The sequence below is a fragment of the Trichosurus vulpecula genome, chromosome 5, assembly GCF_011100635.1.
Source record: "Trichosurus vulpecula isolate mTriVul1 chromosome 5, mTriVul1.pri, whole genome shotgun sequence".
In the NCBI taxonomy this organism is placed as follows: domain Eukaryota; kingdom Metazoa; phylum Chordata; class Mammalia; order Diprotodontia; family Phalangeridae; genus Trichosurus; species Trichosurus vulpecula.
The window spans coordinates 168,212,578-168,234,148 of NC_050577.1; the positions used below are offsets into that span (position 1 = coordinate 168,212,578).

At 36.2% G+C, this 21,571-nt stretch overlaps 1 protein-coding gene across 1 annotated transcript in view; it reads right to left on the reverse strand.

Annotated features, from left to right (window-relative positions):
* SEC61A2 (SEC61 translocon subunit alpha 2) overlaps positions 1 to 21,571 on the reverse strand; it is a 39,490-nt gene that overhangs the window by 14,672 nt on the left and 3,247 nt on the right. Inside the window, exons 2-6 of the mRNA XM_036761328.1 lie at positions 19,413 to 19,480; positions 15,390 to 15,455; positions 11,043 to 11,121; positions 6,101 to 6,232; positions 5,860 to 5,969 (exon numbers count right to left, since the gene is read on the reverse strand). Of these exons, the coding sequence (XP_036617223.1) occupies positions 5,860 to 5,969; positions 6,101 to 6,232; positions 11,043 to 11,121; positions 15,390 to 15,455; positions 19,413 to 19,480 (455 nt within the window). The remainder of the gene's footprint in view (positions 1 to 5,859; positions 5,970 to 6,100; positions 6,233 to 11,042; positions 11,122 to 15,389; positions 15,456 to 19,412; positions 19,481 to 21,571) is intronic.

Sequence of the window (21,571 nt, forward strand, 5' to 3'; positions counted from 1 at the left end):
TATAAGGATCTAGTAGTACAGAGTGGGGGAAACAAACAAAAAGAACAATGTAATTCACTGATTGCAACTACATAGAAGATAACATTAAATAGAAAGAAAACTGCTAGAAAACTATAGGAGAGACCTTTAAACAATACTGTTGCAACCAAGTTGACAATTGTATCTATTGTGATTTCATCATTGTTGGGAACTCTTGGTACGGAAACTTCCTCCACTGATGCATATTAGAAACTCAAATGTAAACAACAAAAGTGTAAGACTGCATACACAACCATTTATGATTTGTTCCTCTATGACATTTCACTTGTTTGTAAAGTTCTGGGTTTCTTGCTTTTGTCTTGTTCACTGAATCCTTGTATAGGATAGGAGTGGGGGGGGAGAGAGATAAATTCAAGATAGATATCAAGACCAAGATCGAGAGAGATAAATTCAAGTAATTTGTCAGGTATCCCTGGATATCAATATCAGGGAAAGAATGCTGGAAAACAGACTGAAAGGGGTTAAGACAGAAGGGAGCTGAGGCTGTGAGTATAGATTCAGGAGACTGGAAGTGAAAGAGGAAAGAGATATCGAAAGGCAGCTAAAAATGATGGCAGAGTAAAGGGAAAGTTGCTTGTTTTTTATAGTGGTACTGACGTCTACTGTTTTTCTGACTGGACACTTACCCCTTACCCAGTAAGTTTTCTCTTGTAACAAAGATTAATAAAAAATGAAAAAAAAAAACCACAAAACTCAATGTCCCCCCAAAGTTGTGCAAAATCAACCAACTCTTCAAAGCCCATCTGATAACACATGATACTGTACAGCCTTATAATCACAGATCTCCCCAATGACAAGAGAGAGGTGCATTTTCTCATCTCTCCCTTAGGGCCAATCCTGATTATGACTGTACAACTTTTAGTTTTATTGTTCTTTCCACTTGGATTGCTGTAGTTGTCTACATATTGTTTTCCTGGGTCTGCTTACTTCCTTATACATCAATTCATGTATGTCTTAGCCCAGTAACATAGTAGGTGCTTACTAAATGCTTACTGTCTTCTCCATGTGTCTCTGAAATCTTCACATGTTGTTTCTTCTATGCACCATAATTTAACCATTCTCCAAATGACGGAGGTTCACTACATGCATACCTGTCACCCAAATCTGGTAGTTTTATCTACTGACTTCTGCGGCTCTCTCTCCCTCACTGAATTCAGAGCCTAGTTTATATTTTCTCTCCTCCACAACTCCTGCCCTCTTACTAGCTGACTTCAAAAATACATACTGATACTTCTTCAAACAACCTCACCTTCAAGTCCCTCAATTTACTCATTTCCCATGATCTAGTTTCCTATTCCACCTCAGGCCACGCCATCTCCCAGAAGTATTCAATTTCCATGTTCACAAACTCGGAAATTTATTTTTTGAACATACTCTGTTGTCATTCCACTTCTCTCTCCCCCTTGCAACCCCTAACCCTGTTCTTCATCTTCACTATGACCTCCAATCTCTCCACCTAAGCAGCTAGGTGGCACAGTGGACAAAGTGATAGGTCTGGAGCCAGGAAGATCTGAATTCAAATCCAAACTCAGACACTTACTAGCTGTGTGACCTTGGGCAAGTCAATTAACCTATTTGCTTTAGTTTCTTCAATCATAAAATGGGGATAATAGAATCTTCCTCCCAGGGTTGCTGGGAGGATCGAATGAAATATTTGTAAAGCATTTGACTAGTGTGTAAATTAATTCAATGCAAAGTTATACATGGAAGTTATATGGGATTCCATGCCGTCTTGGGCGGGGGGGGGGAAGGAAGGGAAGAAAATCTGGAACTCAAAATTATGTAGAACCATGTGTTGTAAACTAAAAATAAAAAAAAGTATATTGGAAAATATGATTTAGGAATAAACAATAAAATATGGCAAAGAAAAAAAATATAAAAATAAAAAAAAGATTTTTAAAAATGCAAAAAAAAAAAATTTGCAAAGCACCTAGCACAGTGCTTGGGGAATAGTCAGTGCTTTGTAAATACCTGCCTGCCTGCTTTCCTTCCTTCCTTAGACAGTGGCTAACACATAGTAGATGCTTAATAAATGCCTTTTCCTTCCTCTTCTCTATTTTGATCCTCTCTGTCTTGACCCCTTGGTGAATCAGCTCAACTCTACAAAGTCCTCTTCTCTTGAGACCAACAAGAAGGCTATCACAATAGTCTAGAAGTGAGGTGATGAGAGCCTGCATCAAGCTGGACAGTGTCAGAGGAGAAAAGGGGACATGTTACACACACACACACACACACACGAGAGGGTGTGATAGTAGAAATGACAGGACTTGACAATGATTGGATATGGAGGAGTGAGAGAAAATGAGCAGTTGATGGTGACATCTGGATAACTGGGAGGATGGTGGTACCCTGGACAGTAATAGAAAAGTCAGGAAGTTGGGAAGAGGGGAGGAAGGGTTAGGGGTGTGTGTGTGTGTGTGTGTGTGTGTGTGTGTGTGTGTGTGTCTGAAAATAATAAAGAATAGGATCAGAAAAAAAGAGGAAAAGATCAAAGGAGCCACCTATAGAAGGAGAATGGAGAAAATAGGGTTTGTAATGACAAGGAGAAGATCCATTTCTTCCTTAGAGATTAGAGCAGGGGGGAAGATGGAGGATAGTGTAGAGGAGTTCTTAGATTTGAAGTAGAGGAGAAGGAGCTTAAAAAGGATTTCCTTGACTTTTTCAGTAAGGCAGAAGGTAAGGGAGAAGGGGGTGATGTCAGAGGCTAAAGGACAGATGAAAAAGTCAGAGATGGAAAGATGTATTAGAGTCACTTAGAGAATAATAAAAAAAGGTCATAAAGGAGTGAGGATCCATGTGAGACTGAATAACCACAAAATTACAGTGGATCCAGGCAGGCAGCCGTGTAACTATCTCTAGTAGCATTTGATTAACAGAGAAATGCAAGCGGAGAAGGTAGATTCTGGAGGTAGGCTGGGATTTGGCAAGATGTAACTGGCATTTAGGAAGACTGGTGCAGAGTTGGTTAACAACAACCACCACAATAATAACTATAAGATCAAGACAAGAAAGGAAGAAAGTGATGCCAAAGAAGGGATCTACAACTAGAAACTGAGAAAAAGAAAGGGATAAGGGAATGGAAGTGACAGAACAATACATTTAGGACAGGAGAAGGAATTTCAGAATTCAGGATCACAGAATTAGCACAAGTTATAGATGATGGTGAGATTTAAGGTACAGTCATCCCTTCAGTTGGCTGAGGTAGAGATACAGGTTATGGGAATTGAGGAGTTTTATGAACCGGGAGGTCAGGGTGTTTGAGGGGACACTGACCTGTATTCTAGATTCCTCAAGTAAAAGGACAGGAAGAGGAATAGGAAAAGAGAGTAATGTGGAAGCTGAAAGACTATTATAAGAATCTATACTTGGTGATAAAGATAGGGGTAGGTGGCTATTACTTCAGGAGACTCCTACTTTGAATCACAGGGACTCGGGGAAAGGAAAAAGGAGTTCAACAGCTAAAGGATAAGATAAAAAACCTAATCCCAGGTGGGCCTCTGATTGTAGAAGACCTGCTTTTTATTCGCCAAACACCAAGGATTAGGGGCCATTAAGCAGCAGGGATTGGGTTGTACCTCTGGGTCAGTAAATTTCTAGTGACTGGGTCCTCCAGGACCTGTCTAAACTCACAAAATTCTTTATCTCATCTCAAACTGGCAGGAGGATGAAGCACACACTAATGACATATACAGAGTGCAATGGTGCTTACACTGTCGGATGAGGCTGTTTTGTCGGTTAGATTTTACCCAAATGTTTCTTTGTACAAGGGAAGATTTCTGAAGAGTGACGTTATACTGGGAAATTATTCTGGTATTTTTAAAAAAGGCATAAAAATTCATAATGGGAGAGTATGAAAAGGGAAAAGGAAGGGGAAGACACTTTCCATGTGGAATATGAGATCAACTTCTTGTCAGACCTCAAGTGGGTGGTCCTGGTTCAGAACAAGGTCACGGTGATGAGAAGCCGGAAGTCTGAGCACTTAATGGTTATAATAAGTACTGTGGGATCCTTTTTCTCTAACAATTGAGTGAAACAAGGCAGCTCCACTCCTGCTCCTAGTTACCAGCCAGGCAAACAGTCACTGGGTGACCCTGCTGTCACATAGGCTCCACTGAGTAGAACAGCAGTTTCCTTAGCTGCTTGCTCTACCTCCTGAGAATAAATTGTCACCAAGTCAAGACAAGAGTCTCAGATATTCCCTGGGAGAATGAGAAATCCAGAAAAAGTATAAATCCATCTTTCCTCTACCCTCCCCTAACCCTCCATACACACACAAGTTCTAAGAGAGTAAGTAAGATAGAAAATGCCGGACTAAATGTATGTCTATAGAAAGGGAGGGAGAATCTGGTAGATGAAGCATCAAACAGCCTAGAATACTATCCAGAACACTAAAGATAGTGGGCAAGGCAGCACGTTAAGATGTGTCCTCAGAGGGAATCAACTTTATGAATGACAAGTCATCATTAGGCGTTGGATTCTGTTACTATGGTAACTGTCTAACCTTAACATATACATTATGGCCAACAAAAGCACATACTTTTCAAAAACTATGCTTACATGTAAAAATACCCTGATATAATTTTGTCTCTACTGTAAGCCAGATGTTTAAGTTTTTAAGTCACAACTAAAACCACAAGCCACAATTACTCACTTATTTTTTTCTCCACTAACACTGAGAAAAAACAAACTATTACAATTGCAATGTGAGCAAATATTTTAAATAAGGGTTTATATAACATCTGCAAACCTGTAAACTACGTTTTGGCCAATCTTAAATTGCAACTATTAGATTTCTCAGTACTGACCATGATTATTTTAACACAACTTAAGAACCTTAACGTCAAATTATTATTTAATCTACTCAACCCAATAAGCAGAAAATTCCAAATGTTGTCTTCATATTTCTACAACACTCTACAAAAACTTCACTAAAATCACAGGTGAATTAAGCATATTGTTTAGATCAATCCAGTCGGAGTATCGATTAAAAAAACATTTTTCTAAAACATTGCTTATGACCAAAGAAATACTCCAATGGAACAAAAAAAATTACATTGATTTCTAAGTCATTTAATCAATACCTTAAACCTTAGGGAAAAGCATTCAGAGCTCTAAAAAGACCTTAAAATAACTTCTAGTATAGTCTATTTTCTCTATCGAGTTCTTAAGGAATTGACTAATAGCCTATTTTTTAAAATATGAAAACAAACTCAACATTCTATTTTTATTGAAACAATATTATCTTATACCATATCCCAAAATATGAAAAGATTTGGTCTTAGTTAGATAAGTAAAAGATGGGAAATCTAAAATACTAGTGGCTCATTAGAAAATTCTTCCTTCCAATCTCTGATTTCTAGGGTAACTGGGACCAACTCCACTATGCTGTATTAATATTAAGTGAATAGCCTAAACCTGTAAAAATCAACTAAGTTATCAGTGTTGTTTACAAGGTATAGGTAGAAAACTGACATTCATATTAGGAAAAGAATTATAATCCATATAAATTCCTAGATGGCTTTCAAAAGACATTCCATACAGAAAGTTGAGCAAACTTAAGCTATTACTACCCTGAAGTTTTTAAGGAACATACTAGAGTAGAAATAGTGTACCAACTTTTCCCCCCAAACTATCCCAAATCATCTATTTTTTAAAATCTATGGATTAGTTATATACTTTGCTATTTAAGCTTTCTTATTTATGCAGCTAACAGTATATTAAAATCAAAGATAAGACTCACTGGCCAAAAGAGGGAATAAACAAAAAAGAAAGTTATCAAACTGTTTTGTTATTTTGATACATGAAAAAATAAGATCTTACCTGAATGATTATAAGCAGACAGATTCCAGCACCCATTTCAGCAGGATCTCCATACATTCCAGTCATGACATACACAATGGCTTGCCCAATAGTAATAATCATACCAAATACTGATTTTAAAAAAGAAGGGACAGGGTAGAGAGAATTAAGCTAGCACAGAAAAGTACTATAGAAAAACATTAACAACATGTCCTTGAATTTAGAATAAGCTTGAGAAATTTTAGTTAATTTTAATACTCACATTTCTGGGCTCCATTGAACAGAGCTCGGTCTTTTGGAGTATCTCCTACTTCAATGATTTTAGCTCCAGCTAACAACTGCATGATCAAACCAGATGTTACAATTGGAGAGATACCCAATTCCATTAATGTTCCTTTGTGGTGATGGTGGGGAGAGAAGAAGCACAGAATAATTTTTATAATTACACAACTTAGTAGTGTTTGATCCATTAAAGTCAATGTTCAAGAATTTCTCCAGAAAAGAAATACAACTTCATTTCTGAAAAGTTATATTCTATGCATTATTCACGTACTAAATCAAAATGACCATAAAGCCCTCTGAAAAATGTAAAAATATAAATGTGTTAAATATTAGGGGCAGCTAGGTGGAGCAGTGGATAGATTAGAAGGAAGACTGGAGTTTCAATTCTGCCTCTGACATTTACTAGCCAGACAAGTCATTTAAATGCTGTTTCTCTCAGTTTCCTCTTCTGTAAAATGAGGATAATAATAGGACCCTCTTCCTAAGGCTCTTGTAAGGATCATGAGAGATAAGAATTGTAAAGTGCTTAGCACAATGTATAGAGCACACGTACCAAGTGCTCTATAAATACTGGCAATGATGACGATGATGATACTCTGGTAAAATTATGAAAATAATTTTATAAGATTTTTGCCTCAAATATTCCTAAAGGAAACTAAACTACTCTGTGTTATAAAATTAATGAAACAATAAAAACTATGCCACATATCAGTTTAACATGTCTAAAAAAAGCCTTATTAAGTCTTATACTTTAAAAAAATGTACTTAGTAACAAAACTTGCTCTAGAAGTTAAAGGGATAACTTCTTAATAGTTCAAAAGATCTGTGATTTCATTAATATGGAGTCTCTCTTTATAAATTTATATCAGAACTCCTTTATACATCAGTAAATAGTTTCATGAGTTGTGGCCAAAAAGTTTGCCACTTGTGAATTTCCTTGTGATTAATTTTTTGGTGGTGCAGCACCTCTCCGTGACTAGGTAGACTGGCTTTTGAACATCAGACACAGAGACTGTTGCTTGCACACACCCAGTCTTACTGGCTTGTCAGGACCTGCAAAAACGTGCACTCTATATTCTCTAAGAACCTAGGATTGCCTCCTGTTGGAGGTGACCACACAAGGCATCAAAATATGACTTTGCTGAATTAACGAAGGAATAAAGCACATACTAGGTGGTTCTCATATGCAAAACATTGTGCTAAGCCCTCGGGTTACAAAGAGAAAAAGAAGGCAGCTCCTGCTTTCAAGGATGGGGGAGGCCACACATATGAAGGTTTCATCTGTAAGTCCTTTCCTCTGATAAAACACTATCAGTTTCTGAGGTTAAGCCATTAAACAGGGTCAAGGATTTTTCTAGGTCTTTAGGATTTGTGGTTGTCACCCCTGCAGGAGCAGTTACCAGGCCCTATCTCCACAGGGATTGCTTCCCAGGATGATTTCTGTGGGCTGGAAGCCTTGCTATTCCCAAGGTTCTTGGATTCGGAGTCCTAAGACATTTCCATTAGGATCAAAGTTGTAGTGGTGACTTGATCTGCCTGGCCCATGTTGTCTTCTGTCTCTCCCTCAGGGTGGCTTGCTATTTTAACTAACCTGGCTTGCCTGCCCTGTGTGTAAAAATTATCTGGCCCCTTTTCCAGAAGAACCACATCTCTGAATGATGGCTGTTAGGGTTGAGCTGGCAACAGGACGAGAGGTATGAGAAGTTCTACCGTTTCTATGGCTCTTGTGCCCAGGTGGTTGCTGGAGTTATGGCTATCTCCATAAAATGCTATTTAGATGTTTGATCTTGGTGTATAGGTGACTCTGGCTACGCTAGCAGAGTGAAGTGTGGCAGTTCATGCCATTCTGGAAAGGCTTCAAGTAGTCTTAGCAATAGATCATGTCTGTTTTTTGAAGACCAGCTAAGCAAAATACAAAGAGGCTCATCCCTAGTAAGTTGGTCACTTGGTGATTAATCGTTTGGCCACAAAAACTTCACAAAACAATGAAAAATACAAAATGCCCTTAAGACCTGTGTGGGCCTTTCTGTTTTGGCAACTGTGAATAATATGATAGAATAATATGATAAAGGGGGCAACCAGTAGAATCTAAACTCCTTTGGGGAAGAACTACTTCATTTTTTATCTTTGTAAATAAGTTTAAATTGATATAAATGCACTGCCATAAGAAAGTGACTGAAAGAGCCAAAAATTGCCTCAGTAAGCAAACATTTGACTTACTTGCCAAGTAGTAAGGCACCAAAGGTAGCACTGGTTTGAAATATATATTTATTTGTGAGAACATACAGAGAAGGATGATGGAAAATTAGATCACTTTATAAATCAGTGGGAAACACTGAAAGGAAAAAAGCTTAGTAATCTGCCCAACTAAAAAAGTCATCCTGAGAGCATTTAAATATCAAACTCAAGGGAGGACAACAAACAGACGAAGGATGGAAAAATGGAGATATGTCTGGGTTCTCACATTCTGGCTCTGGATGTACTCATAGAGGGGATGACACTTAAGAAAACAAAGAAGAAACAATCAGCTGAACTAGACTAAGAAAATACAGGGGAAACCCAAACCAAAGACAATACAATTTTGAGGGTACTAGGAGATGTATTCTCAAGATATCTAAGCAGAAACCAAAGGTGTGAAAAAAAATCAGGGCTTATTGTTATTACTGAAAAAAGGAGATGTGAAGAATGTCAACAACTATTGGCTCATATGTCTTTCTCATCAATACAGAAATTTTCGTGAGAATACTCTATACATACATATCAAAGGCAATTTCAATTGTATTCAAAAGTATTACAAGGGAATAAGCAGATTTTCACAAGTGATATCTAATAGTAGACCACAGATTTATCATACACATTTGACTGAAACAAGTAGAGAATATGAAATCTCACTCTGCTTGTTTGTTAACTATAAAAAGCATTTGTTTTGGTGGAAGAAAACACTGCCTTAAAGACTTTGCTTCACCAAGGAATCTCCAACATGTATGCCAAAATTATACAAGATTCCCTGAAAGATCTAACAGAGAGAACTTGGTTCAACAAACTTCAGAATACTAATATCAAACAAGATATAAAATAAGGAGATATATCCTTGCTGAAATTGTTCACCATAGTCACAGAGGAGATACAGTGCAGAAATCTCTGGGAGAAGGGATCCCCTACAAATCATTAATTTATCCAGACGATCCTATTTGCAGATGACTTCGTGCTGCTTGCATGAAGCTCCAGAACAATGCAAAGCATCCTCAATAAGTGCTATCATTACTCAAAAGAATCTGGCCTAACAATCCTCATAGGAAAAAAAAAAACCCAAGTATCTAAGGAATGCCTATTGTCCAGATTAGAATGTGCAACTGGACAAACAACATAGAATTCATTTGTCAACATGTGTATTGAACAGCCATTGCAAAACAATAATGAGCAGGGCCAGAATTAAATGGGAAAAGAGAATGAACTGAATTGCCTTTATGAAATTGAAAAATTATTTCAATACCCCCAGGCTTCTCTTTGAAAAAAAGGCTCTCAGCAGCTGATAAATGGTCAAAGAATGTGAACAGGCAGTTTTCAGAAGAAGAAATCAAAGCTATTAATAAATGTATAAAAATGTTCTAGTTCATTAATAATTAGAGAAATGCAAATTAAAATAACACTTAATCAGATGGGTTAACATGACAGAAAAAGAAAATAAGAAATGTGGGAAGGGATGTGGAAAAATAGGGACACTAATGCACTGCTGGTGGAGCTGTGAACTGATCCAACCATTCTGGAGAACAATTTGGAACTATACCCAAAGGGCTATAAAACTGTGCATACCCTATGATATAGCAATACCATACTAGGTCTGCATACCAAAGAGATTTTTTTAAAAAGGATCCATATGCATAAAAACATTTATAGCAGCTCTTTTTGTGGTGACAAAGAATTGTAAACTAAAGGGATAGGGATACCCATCATCTGGGAAATGGCTGAACAAGTTATGGTATATGACTATGAAGGAATACTATTGTGCTATAAGAAATTATGAGCAGGATGGTTTCAGAAAAACCTGGGAAATCTTATATGAACTTATGCAAAAGGAAGTGAGCAGAACCAGAACATAATACAAAATAATAGCAATATTGTAAGGATGATCAAAAGTGAATGACTTGGGCCATCCTCGGCAATACAATGATCTATGACAATTCCAAAGGACCCATGATGAAAAATGCTATCCACATCCAGAGAGAGAACTGATGAACTCTGACTGCAGACTGAAGCATATTCTTTTTGCTTTCTTTATTGTTTTTGCATTTTTTTGCAACATGATTAATATGGAAATATGTTTTACATGACTTCATATGTATAAAGGGTATATTTCTTGCATTCTCAATGGGCGGGGGTGGGGTGGAGAGGGGAGAGATAATATGGAATGAAAAATAAAAATAAATTATTTATCAATAAAAAAAGGATGAATTTTTCTAACACCAATATCCCCTGGAGATGTCCTATGGCTACGTGTTGAACATGACAGTTTCCTGAGACTTATTGGGTGAACTTATCAGGAACTTAAAGGAGTTAATGGATGGGAAGGAACGGATTTATTTCATTCTTTATTGTTGAAAACCAACATCACTGAAATCACAGATCCAGAGGAATACTAGAATTAGATACACAAAATCCTAATCAATTTGGCAAAAATAGTATTCACTTGGCTGATATAAAACAAAAGCATTGTATTGATCTGATGGCACTGATCCAGTTTCTTTTTTGTCAAGGCTATAAGTGATACTCTTAAAAAGTTAAACATTCTTTATCAGTAATGCCAAACAGAGGAAGTATATCAAGAACTAATCCACTGGACACTTTGTTTAAGCATGTTTAGGCCAATCTGGGACCAGAAGCAGCAAGGAAAAAAAAATAAGAGAAACAGTGGCACCACTGACCTCTGTTAGAAGCAAGAATAACTCTCATCCAGTAGAAAGGATCTGCAGAATCTGATGACATGATTCCAAATAATGGTATCTATAAGATATATAGAAGTATTTAAGTACATGGTAAAAAAAAACCTGTTATGTAAATCTAACATACACTCATGCTACACTGCTTTTTATAGACATGCAGCAGAACAATCCAAGAAAATAAAATTTCCTGTTCTAGGATGAAGGTAATCAGAAAATAATACCTTAAAAAAGCAAATTCTTAAAAATGTTTAATACATGTCTGGCTGATTTCTTATTTTTCTAGTTAACACATACACATTTCTATATATTTTTGATTTTTAAATAATGTTTTTAGCTGTGAGTTTACGGTATCAGGGGCTCAATCCACATCAGCAATTTGCCTGTAATTTATAGTCATAAAGAGTTGCCTGGGGGTATCAAGCAAGTTAAATGACTTGCCCATGGTCACAGAACTAGTATTTGTCAGAGACAGAATTTGAACTCAAGTGTCCTTCACTCCAAGGCAAGCTTTCCAATGACTATAAAACACTATCTCTAAATATTTCAGGTAATTATTAGTAAGTCACATTTAAAAATCAAATATGAGAAATCCATTAGAATGTTCTAGGAACAATTTGACTTTTTAAAAAATTTATTGGGGCAGCTAGGTGGCACAGTGAATAGAGCACCAGTCCTGGAGTCAGGAGGACCTGAGTTCAAATATGGCCTCAGACACTTATTAGCTGTGTGACCTTGGGCAAGTCAATTCCCTTGCCTTCCCCCCTCAAAAAAAAAGCTTAAAAAATTTATTTAACAGTATTTTATTTTTTCCGATTACATGTAAAAACAATTTTCAACATTCCTTTTTTGAAAGATTTTGAGTTCCAAACTTTTCTCCCTCCTGCCCTCCCTTACACCCCCTCCCAAGAACAGCAAGCAATTTTGTATAGGTTATACATACACAATCCCGTAAAATATATTTCCATATTAGTCTGAACAATTTGACTTTTAAAACCAAGGCATTTCTTGACTTTAGACAACTTCGAATTCTGAAATGATGACCATAATCATTCATGTTTAAGATATGGACACTTTCTCCATTGCCACTTAACACCACATCCCCCAGTAAACAAACAGATTCATTTCTTGGTTAGAGAATAAAACGAGTAATCAAGAAGCATGAAGTACTACTTCCACACTACTGCTTACAGTGGCCTCATTATAGACATTCTACATATGTAAGGTGAAGAATGAGAAGCAAAGAAACATAGCCCATGCTGCCAGAGTTAAGTCAATCCTCCTGAGAGGAGGACTCTCAGTCTCTCATGGTAGAAGCAGTAACTTCCTCCATGTCCACAGGGTAAGACATAAACTCTACCCACTGAAGAGCAAACCCCTCCTTGGCTATAGTGAAAAGGCTTCTGAAGATCAAATTCTTCTCTCACTTCCATTAGCATCTGCCATAACTTTTCAACAGCTACATATAGTAACTGGAATAGAGAACCATTTTATGTGAGCCTGTTCACAACAATAAAAGAGTTACCACTGTGCTCATCAGTCATCACTGTAATCTCCTTGTAACAATGGGTAGTAATGAGTCATAATAGTTTTTGTGGCTCCTACGATGAAATGATATATGCTTATCTTGGAAAATAGAAGCAAAGAACACAAAGAATAAAAGAGAATGCAAACAAAAAATTAAGCATGAGAAAAGTTCAAAATCTAAATATCCTCCCCATTTTAAGAAAGAGACTGCTTTTCTAAATTCCTAACCCATTCTATTATACTCCTATATTTAAGACTAGAGACATTTTCATAATGGTAAAATAATAAACCAACCTGGGGGTGGGGGGAGGGATGGTAACCAGAAACTCTTCTTCTTGAAAATTAATTATATAAGACACCTAACTGTATTTTGCTGATTTATAACTATAGTGCCTTGCTGATGTAATGAAAAGTTCAGTTTTTAGAAAATAAAAAATATTAAAATCTAAAAGAAGAAATTTATTTTTTCAAACCTTTCATAAATTAGGGAGGCTAAGGGACTTTTGTTGATCAGATGAATTTTTACATTTTATTAACAACGGAAGAAAATGTAGTCCAAAATGGGAAAATCTTTCAAAGTCAAGGGAAATTAGCAATATTTATACAGTGGAAACTTTGTTCCTGCAGCATATACAGCCAACCTCAATCATTGAACAGTTGAGCATAGTATTTTTTTTTTAATATAATGATATGTGAAAGAGGAAGCAGCTCTACAGATGCACAATTCTTACTGGCCTCATCTGTGATGGTATTTTTTATAAGTTTGCTCTTTCATGTAATTTTAAAATTTGTACTGGCATGGATTTGAAACCCACTTTATTATCAATTAAGCATTTTACTCATTTGCAACCTGAGCATTCTGGCTATAAAGTTAGAACCTCTTTACTTTCAATTTAATAAAGAAACCGCTGTGTAAGGCGCTAGGGATCCAAAGGCAAAACATAAACTCTTCCTTTATTGTCTCACATGCCTAAAATACTCCTCACAGACTCCTTGGCTTCTTCCAAGACTCAGCTCAGGTACTAATAATACATAGAGGAAGCCTTCTCTGATCTTCCTAGTGGCCTAGGGCTCCTTTCCTCCTGACATCATCTTTTATTTACTTGTCTTGCATATGTTATTACCCCAGACTCAACGAGTAAGTTCCATGAGGGCAGGAACTGTTTCTCATTTTCATTTTTTGCATTCTTACTTCAGTATCTTGTACGCAGTGGGCACTTAAACATCTGATGGACTAAACTGAGTGGGCCTCGAGCAGCTTAAATTTTATTGGGTGTTGGTGGGGGTGGGGGGGGACAGGGAGGACAGGAGGTAGTTCTTGAATGCAGGTAAGATTGTGTGGGGAAGAGGGGAATACATTCTTGGCCCAGGAAAGACTCTACAAAGGCACGGAGAAAGGCGAAAGAATGTCAAGTTTAGGGAGGTAGGCTGGTCTGGCTAGAACATCAAGTTCTTAAAGAGAAAAACAATGAGAAATAAGTTTAGAAAAGCAAGTGTGAGACAGATTATGGAGAGCTTGACATGCCTGGCCCAGCAATCTGTATTTTATCCCAAAGTATAAAGCATTAATAATGAATCTTATTTCATTCACAGTTAACTCTCCAAAACAGATGTGGAAACACCTAGGCAATTGACAACAATGGCAAAAGATGGAGAGAGTCAATGCTGGAGGGGATTCAGAAGGTAGAAACACATACATTGTTAGAGGAACTGTGAATTGGTTCCAGAACACAATTTGGAATAATGCTTTTAAAAAAGTGACAAAAAATGCTTATTCCTTTTAATTCATAGATCCTGTTGCTAGGCACAGATCCAATAGAGGTCAAAGAAAGAAGGGTCCCATATACACCAAAATACTCACAGCGGCATTTTTTGTTGTAGTAAAGAACTGGAAACAAAGCTATTATTTGATTTTGAAGGAATGGCTAAACAAATTATGGCATATGAATATAATGGGATATTTATTACTGTACAATAAGAAATAATGAGTATAAAGGATTCAGAGAATCATGGGAAGACTTACAGCAGCTGATAAAGAGTGAACTGATCAAAACCAGAAAAAGAAACATACACAACTGCAACAATGTAAATGGGAAAAAGACAAAAATCTCAAACTGAATGCTGTGTAATCAAAATGACTAAGCTCAGACCCAGGAAAGAGAAAGATATTCCATTCTGTTCTGCAAAGACAGTGGGCTCTATTAGCTGTGGAACACGGCACACTCTCAGATTCAGTTGATGTGCTGGATGGTTTTGTTAAGTGTCTTTTCTTTTCCTCTTTTAAAAAAAAAAAACCTTTGTTACACGAGATGTCTTACTGCATAGCTCAGAAATGAAGGTGACATAAAAAAGGTACCAATAAAACATTTAAAAAGAAAACAAAATAGACACGAAAGGTGCCTCATTCTGCCTTTACTTTACTTTGTCCTCATTGTTAAGATATTCTAATGGAAAAAGCAGAGACAGCTATCATTTCAAATTTTCTACTTAAAAAAATGTTCTACAAGTCTACTTGAATTTGTTAATCATGTTCATTGACCATAAACTTGTATTCTCTTATATAGCTCAAAGTTTCAATATGTTCACGAATCCATTAAAGGGTAATCATTTTCAGATGTTCAAAGTTTTCAATTTGATAAATTTTCAATACTTAAATTTACTGAAAATATGCTTTTGAATTCAAATATAGCACTGAAATTTGATTCTTTGATTGAAACACATTATTTAAATTCTATCCAACCCAAGATCTTAAGTCCGTATCACCAACCAACAACTGAATACAGGTACAAAGTTAGAATTACATACCTGACAACATACTAAGAAAAGGAACAAGGTTATAGCAGTCCATAATACTTTCTCTCTAAATTGAATCTGTAAAACAAAATATGGTGCTGAAATGAATAAAAACTGAGAAATATTTACTAATGTATAACAAATCTTCATAATAGTTTCATTGCAATAAGCATTTATCATATCCATGTGTAAACACAATCCATGCCATAATTTACCTTTCAGGTAAGATGAATCATAAAACATCCTTTCATGCCTAGTTATCAATGAATTAAACCAAAAGTTGAACACTATTAAACAATCCCACTCATTCTTCCTAATTCAAGGTCTGATGTTATTGATATAATGAATGAATTGGTGTAAACTAAAAGTCTTAGTTTCTTAAGATGCTTTAAAGTTAAACATATCTTCAGTACTTTAAGGATCTGTATTAGAGGCAGCTTGGTGCAGTGGATACAGATTTGGACTTGGAGTCAGGAATATCTGGGTTTAAAACCTTCCTCAGACACTTACTAGTTGTGTGACTGTGGGCGAATTACTTGTTCTCCCTAGACTCCAGTTTTTTTCATCTGTAAAATGAGAAGGTTGAACTTGATGACCTCTAAGGCCCCTTCCTGATCAAAATCTTTCATCCTATGATTTCGTCAGAGTAATTCCTATACTAAACCTCGACTCCCTCAGCCACCTTAATGACTCATCACTGTGACATGACAGCCCAAAAATCCAATATGGTGATAGGCTGTATTAGTAAAGGCAATAGTCCACATCTGGGATACTGTGTTCAGTTCTAAACACCTCATTTTGGCAAGGTAATTGATAGGTAGACAAAGTCCAGAGTAGGCCAAGCAGGATGAAGAAAGGTGTTGAAAGTATGCCATATGAGGACTGGTTGAAGGAACAAAGGATGTTTAACCTGGAAAAGAAGCTAATGAGAAAAGACTGAGGTGGGGGTGGTGGGCAGCAGAGGAAGGACATGAGTGCTATCTCCAAGTGATTGAAAGGTTATCATGTAAAAGATGGACTATACTTATTTTGCTGGTCCCAGATGGCGGAACTAGGAGCAATGAGAGGAAGTTACAAAAATTCAATTTAGGCTTAGTGTAATGAAACATCTCCTAACAATTAGAGCTATCCCTAAGTGGAATATGCTGCCTAGGGATGCAGTAGAAATTTCTCATTCCTTCAGGTCTGGGTTTAGAATGATTGGGATAATAGCTGCTGGATTAAATCTGATTAACCTCTCTTTATCTTTTGTAGATGGTCAAAAAGAGTTGCTGTAGCCTAGAAATTTATCACCTTATATGCAATCCTATGATGAGCTTCACATTTTAGCTAGGCTAGTCCTCAGAAAACAGACATTCAGTTGGATTACCAGGTCTGTCTGCATTTTCAGCTTAGTAGGACTTGCCCAGGGCTGCTGATTCGCTGATATAGTCTACAAAAGTTCAGTTTACCAAAATGCTCACAACAGCCCTTTTTGTGGTTGCAAAGAACTATTAAAAAAAAAAAAAGCAGGTCTCCATCAACTGTAGAATGGTTTAAAAAAACTATGCTGTATTAAAATTATAATGTGGGGGTAATAAATGATAAATAAGTTCAGAGAAACAAAAAGAAAAAGGAAATTAACTGATGCAATGTAAAATAATATAACCAAAACAACAATATATAAACAGATATTGATATAATGACTACAATGTAAATGAAAATATCCAAAAAAGGTGGACTCTGAAGTAACTGAAAAAACCATTCAAAGTCCCAAAGAACAGATAACAAAATACAGCTTCCCCTTCATGGCAGAGGTAAAAAGGACTACTAGGGTAGCACATTATATATTTTGTCAGGTGTAGTTATCATATGGGCTATTTTTGCTAATTGTTTCTACTTTGTCACAAGAAAATTCAATCTGGGAAAATGAGTGAGTAAAAGGCTGTGGGAATGACATGACGCAACAATATGATGTATTTAAAAAAAACCTCAAGGTCACCTTCATGACAAAATGAGGCAATGGAGTGGAACTTTAGGGAAAGCCTGACACATTAAATCTATAATCTGTAATGGCCATAAATACAAAACCAGAATATGATTAGTAAAAATTCATATATTAATAATTGATGAAACATTATTAATTGCTTAGCCAAATAAGTGATAAAAATTAACAATTGATGAAAAGTACATAGCAAAATAAAATAAGTTTGTTTATGGCATTGTTTATCTCTGCTATTGGTACTTAGACTAAAGAAGTCCGTGGACAAGGTGGCCAAATACATATGGTGCAGACTATTGATCACTGTGTCCCCCACTATGGGGGTTTGAAATTTACATTCATCATTTACTTTTGTAAGGTAGCATAATCTAAAAAAGCATTAACCAGCAGGCTGCACACCTGGGTTCTAGTCCAAGTGCCACCACTAACCAGCTATATAACTGTAGACAAACAAAAGTCTCAGTTTCCTGAGGGAGTTCAACTAGACTCAGATTCCGTTAAGTTCTATGATTCTAATCTACAGAATTTTTTTATCTGCTCATTGGGAGGATCGTTCTTTCTTAACATACTTTATAGAAATTCTATTTGTTATCTTTTGCCAGTTATCTGCTCTGACTTCTCTTAACTCTAGTAATCCTTATGTTTATTTTAATTGATTTTTCTATCCCATCTACGGAAGAGATCACACCACACATTTAAATTAATGATGGCTTCCAAATTCTAGATATCCTGTTAGCCTATTTATGAACCAATTTAAACCAATTTAGGTCAAAGTAGGAAATCTTGCAAAATTACAGTAAACTATCAAGATGTTCCTATTTATTTATAATTTTCCTTAGTCCTTTAGTATTTCTTTACAAATTTTTGGACAGTGAATCAAAATTCATCTTTCTCTACCACAGGCTTAACTTATTTAAAAATGGACACTATTAGAACATGAGATGCTTTATTATTATTTACATGAAGGAAGCCAAAGCCAAGAGGCACCTATCTAAATAATGCTACAAGTTAAGATCATGATACCAGTTTTCTTCACCATCTATTTCCAATTAACAGTGATTACATTCATTGCTATTGCATGTGCAAATTAATGAAACTGAAAATTTTCAAAGTTATATTTTCCAAACAAAATAAGTTATTGGAATATCAATTTGCTGAGCTAATGGCTACTTTTTGAGTCTTCATTAACTTAACCATTAAGCTCAGACATCATAGGCTGAATATCAGATTGAGGATCATGAATTTCTAAACTCCAGCTATTTTTGCATGTAACCATTATAAATTTAGTGTCCCATTCAAATTTTTTTTTACAGGACATATCCTTGAAAAGATAAAAATAATTTACCATAGTTATTATTCATGGGAAACCAAAGCAGGATGAATAAACCTTTATAGGCTGGGTACATGCCTGTAATCCTTGTTATTGGGGAGGCTAAGGGTCCTGGTTAGCTTGCGCTCAGGAATTCTAAGCTGCAGTGGGCTAAGGTAAGATGTTCAGGCATTCACATAAAAAATCCAGCACCAATATGGCAAGCCTCGAGAGCAAGGGGGCCACCAGGCTGCCTAAGAGGGGGGTAAACCAGCCTAGGATATAAATGGAACAGATCAAAGTCAATCGACAATGAGATCGATCCTGTGAGTGGCTACTGCACTTTCAGCCTGGGTGGGATAGGGAGATCTAGTCTCAGAGAAGAAAAGAACAAGCATTTAAAACTGTATATTGCCTAATGCTACAGATTAACTGATAGGAATGCCAAAAAAAAAAAAAAGGCGTCATTTTGTTCTTGTAGAAATGTTATAATTTTAAATAAAATATAACAGCTTTTAAAATCATCAGATAACCTGCCTAAACAAATTATTCTACATTTCAACCTTTTTCTATCCGAGCAGAATATGAACTGATAATTTTGGGGACATGAACCATCAAGGTTAAGTTAAACTAGGGCAAACAGTAGCACAAAATAGTAAGAGAAAAAGAACACTGACCAACAGCCTAAAAAATTGGGACAAGAAATACAAATATCCTCTATTTGTGGCTAAGATATTATACTTACCTTCCTTTCAGGTTTCTGAATTTCTGGTAAAACTGCACAGAAGGGTTTTATAACTTCTAAAAATTTAACTGTTAAAAGAAAGAATGACTCTATAAGCATATTACAAAGCTTCACAATATCTTCCACTTTTTTTTCAAAGGAAAGCTATAGTTTTATACTGAATCAAATATAGGTATTCTCTAAATCTGAATGTCAAAAGTTTAGTCTTTTACCAACAGTTTACGATTACTTCCAACTTATAATTTAATGCCCAAATATGCCCTGAAGACAGCAACCAAAAGCCATCTGTCTTTTCTTTCACTTTGGCTTATCAATGAAACAAAATGCTAGATATTATTATCATGGTCTGCAACTTAAAGTTAACAAAAGCCTCTCTGTTCAGTTGCCTCTCTGACACAAATGGAAAGATAATGATTTAGCTATTAGAAGCAGAAAAAAAAATGTATAGGCAATTCTACGTTGCTTTTTTCTTTTCTCATTTAAAAAAAATGGCATGAAATCTGACAAAACAGTTCTAAACTTGGGCAGAGATTTTTTTCCATTTATAAACTGAAGGCCTTGTGCATATTTTATTTTGACTATTCTCAGGAAAAAGATAATTAAATAAAATTGATTTCGTACAGTACCTTCAGGCATTGCTGTTGCTTACAAATATAAGCATTAGCTAGTGAAATGGAATCACTTTCACCACAGCCACAACTTAGCTTTACAGCATTTTGCAGTTTTTCTATAATAGCTCATAAATACACACATTAGGAATATTAGCTAGTTGCTTCTATAATGACAGCTCAGAAATTATCCACACAACTAATGTTTAAATAAGCAAGCAAATTCATGTTTCCAAGATGCTATTAGAGTTATTAATAATGGCCCATTCTTTTAAAAGGTTATTGTTTCAATCTCTCCCCAAAGATTTGATGCCAATACTTCCAAAGGCAGTCTTTATAAGGTTTGAAAGTGTCTGTTTAGATTTACCTTTTCTTTCAACAGAAAATAAGAAGACTGAAAGTAAAAATGTTCAGTCATGCAGAGTTTTAGAATTTTAGATTAGAATGTATGTGGTTCTACTGAAATCTGTTTATGTTATTTATGATACCCAGAGTCATGCTACCTTCTTCTTTTTTCCATACACCACGTGCCAATTCTTGTTCTACCCCCACCATCTCTGTCATCTGTCACCTCCTCTCCATTCTCACAGCTAGTGGAGCTAAGTAATAAATAGATAGAGCACTGGACTTGGGGTCAGGAAGACTTGAGTTCAAATCTAGCCTCAGATACTTATTAGTTGTGTGACCCTAGGCAAAGCACTTAAATTCTGCCTGCTTCAGTTTCCTCATTTATAAAATGGACATAATAGCACCTACCTCCCAAGGATCATTGTGATGACCAAATGAGATATCTATAAAAGCACCTGGCAAAGCTTAAAGTGCTAAGTGCTAACAATTATTATTACTATTATTACACAGCCACCACTCTCTTTCAGGACTCCTTCCTCTCATCACTAACAGGTGCCTAACTGGTCTCCCAGGTTCTAGTGTTTCCCCTTTCCAATTCATCTTCCACACCACTGCCAAAATAATCTTCCTAAGGAACAGGCTTAGGATGGCACTCTCCTGCTCAAAAATCTTAATTGTCTTCTTCAAGGGGTTCCACAACTTGGCTCCAACTTTTATACATTTAACAATTACATATTCCATGTGACTCTTCTCAGTTCCAGTCACACACTGAAAACTAGAGTACAATTCCATCTGGAGGGGATATGGACGAGACATATGATTTAACAGAAATAAGGACTTCCTACATGAGGAAACTCCATTTACCAATACACTGTCTCTGCAACTTACAGACTCAACTGCCTAAAGTAGAGGTGTCAAACTTGCAGGCCACATGCTGCCCACAAAACTTCTGGGTGTGACCTAAACCAGATTAAAATGTAAATGGGAAATATTTAACAAAATAAAAAAAATACAACATAGTGATCTATGGAACTTGTGGTTAATTTGTGGTTTTCAAAGTCAAAATGCAGCCCACAGGGATCAGTTTCTATTTGAGTTTGACACCACTGGCCTAGAATACCCAAAGGTTAAGCAATTTGCCCAGGGTCACACAATCAGGATCTTTCAGAGATCAGACTTAGAACTTAGATCTAACTGGCTCTT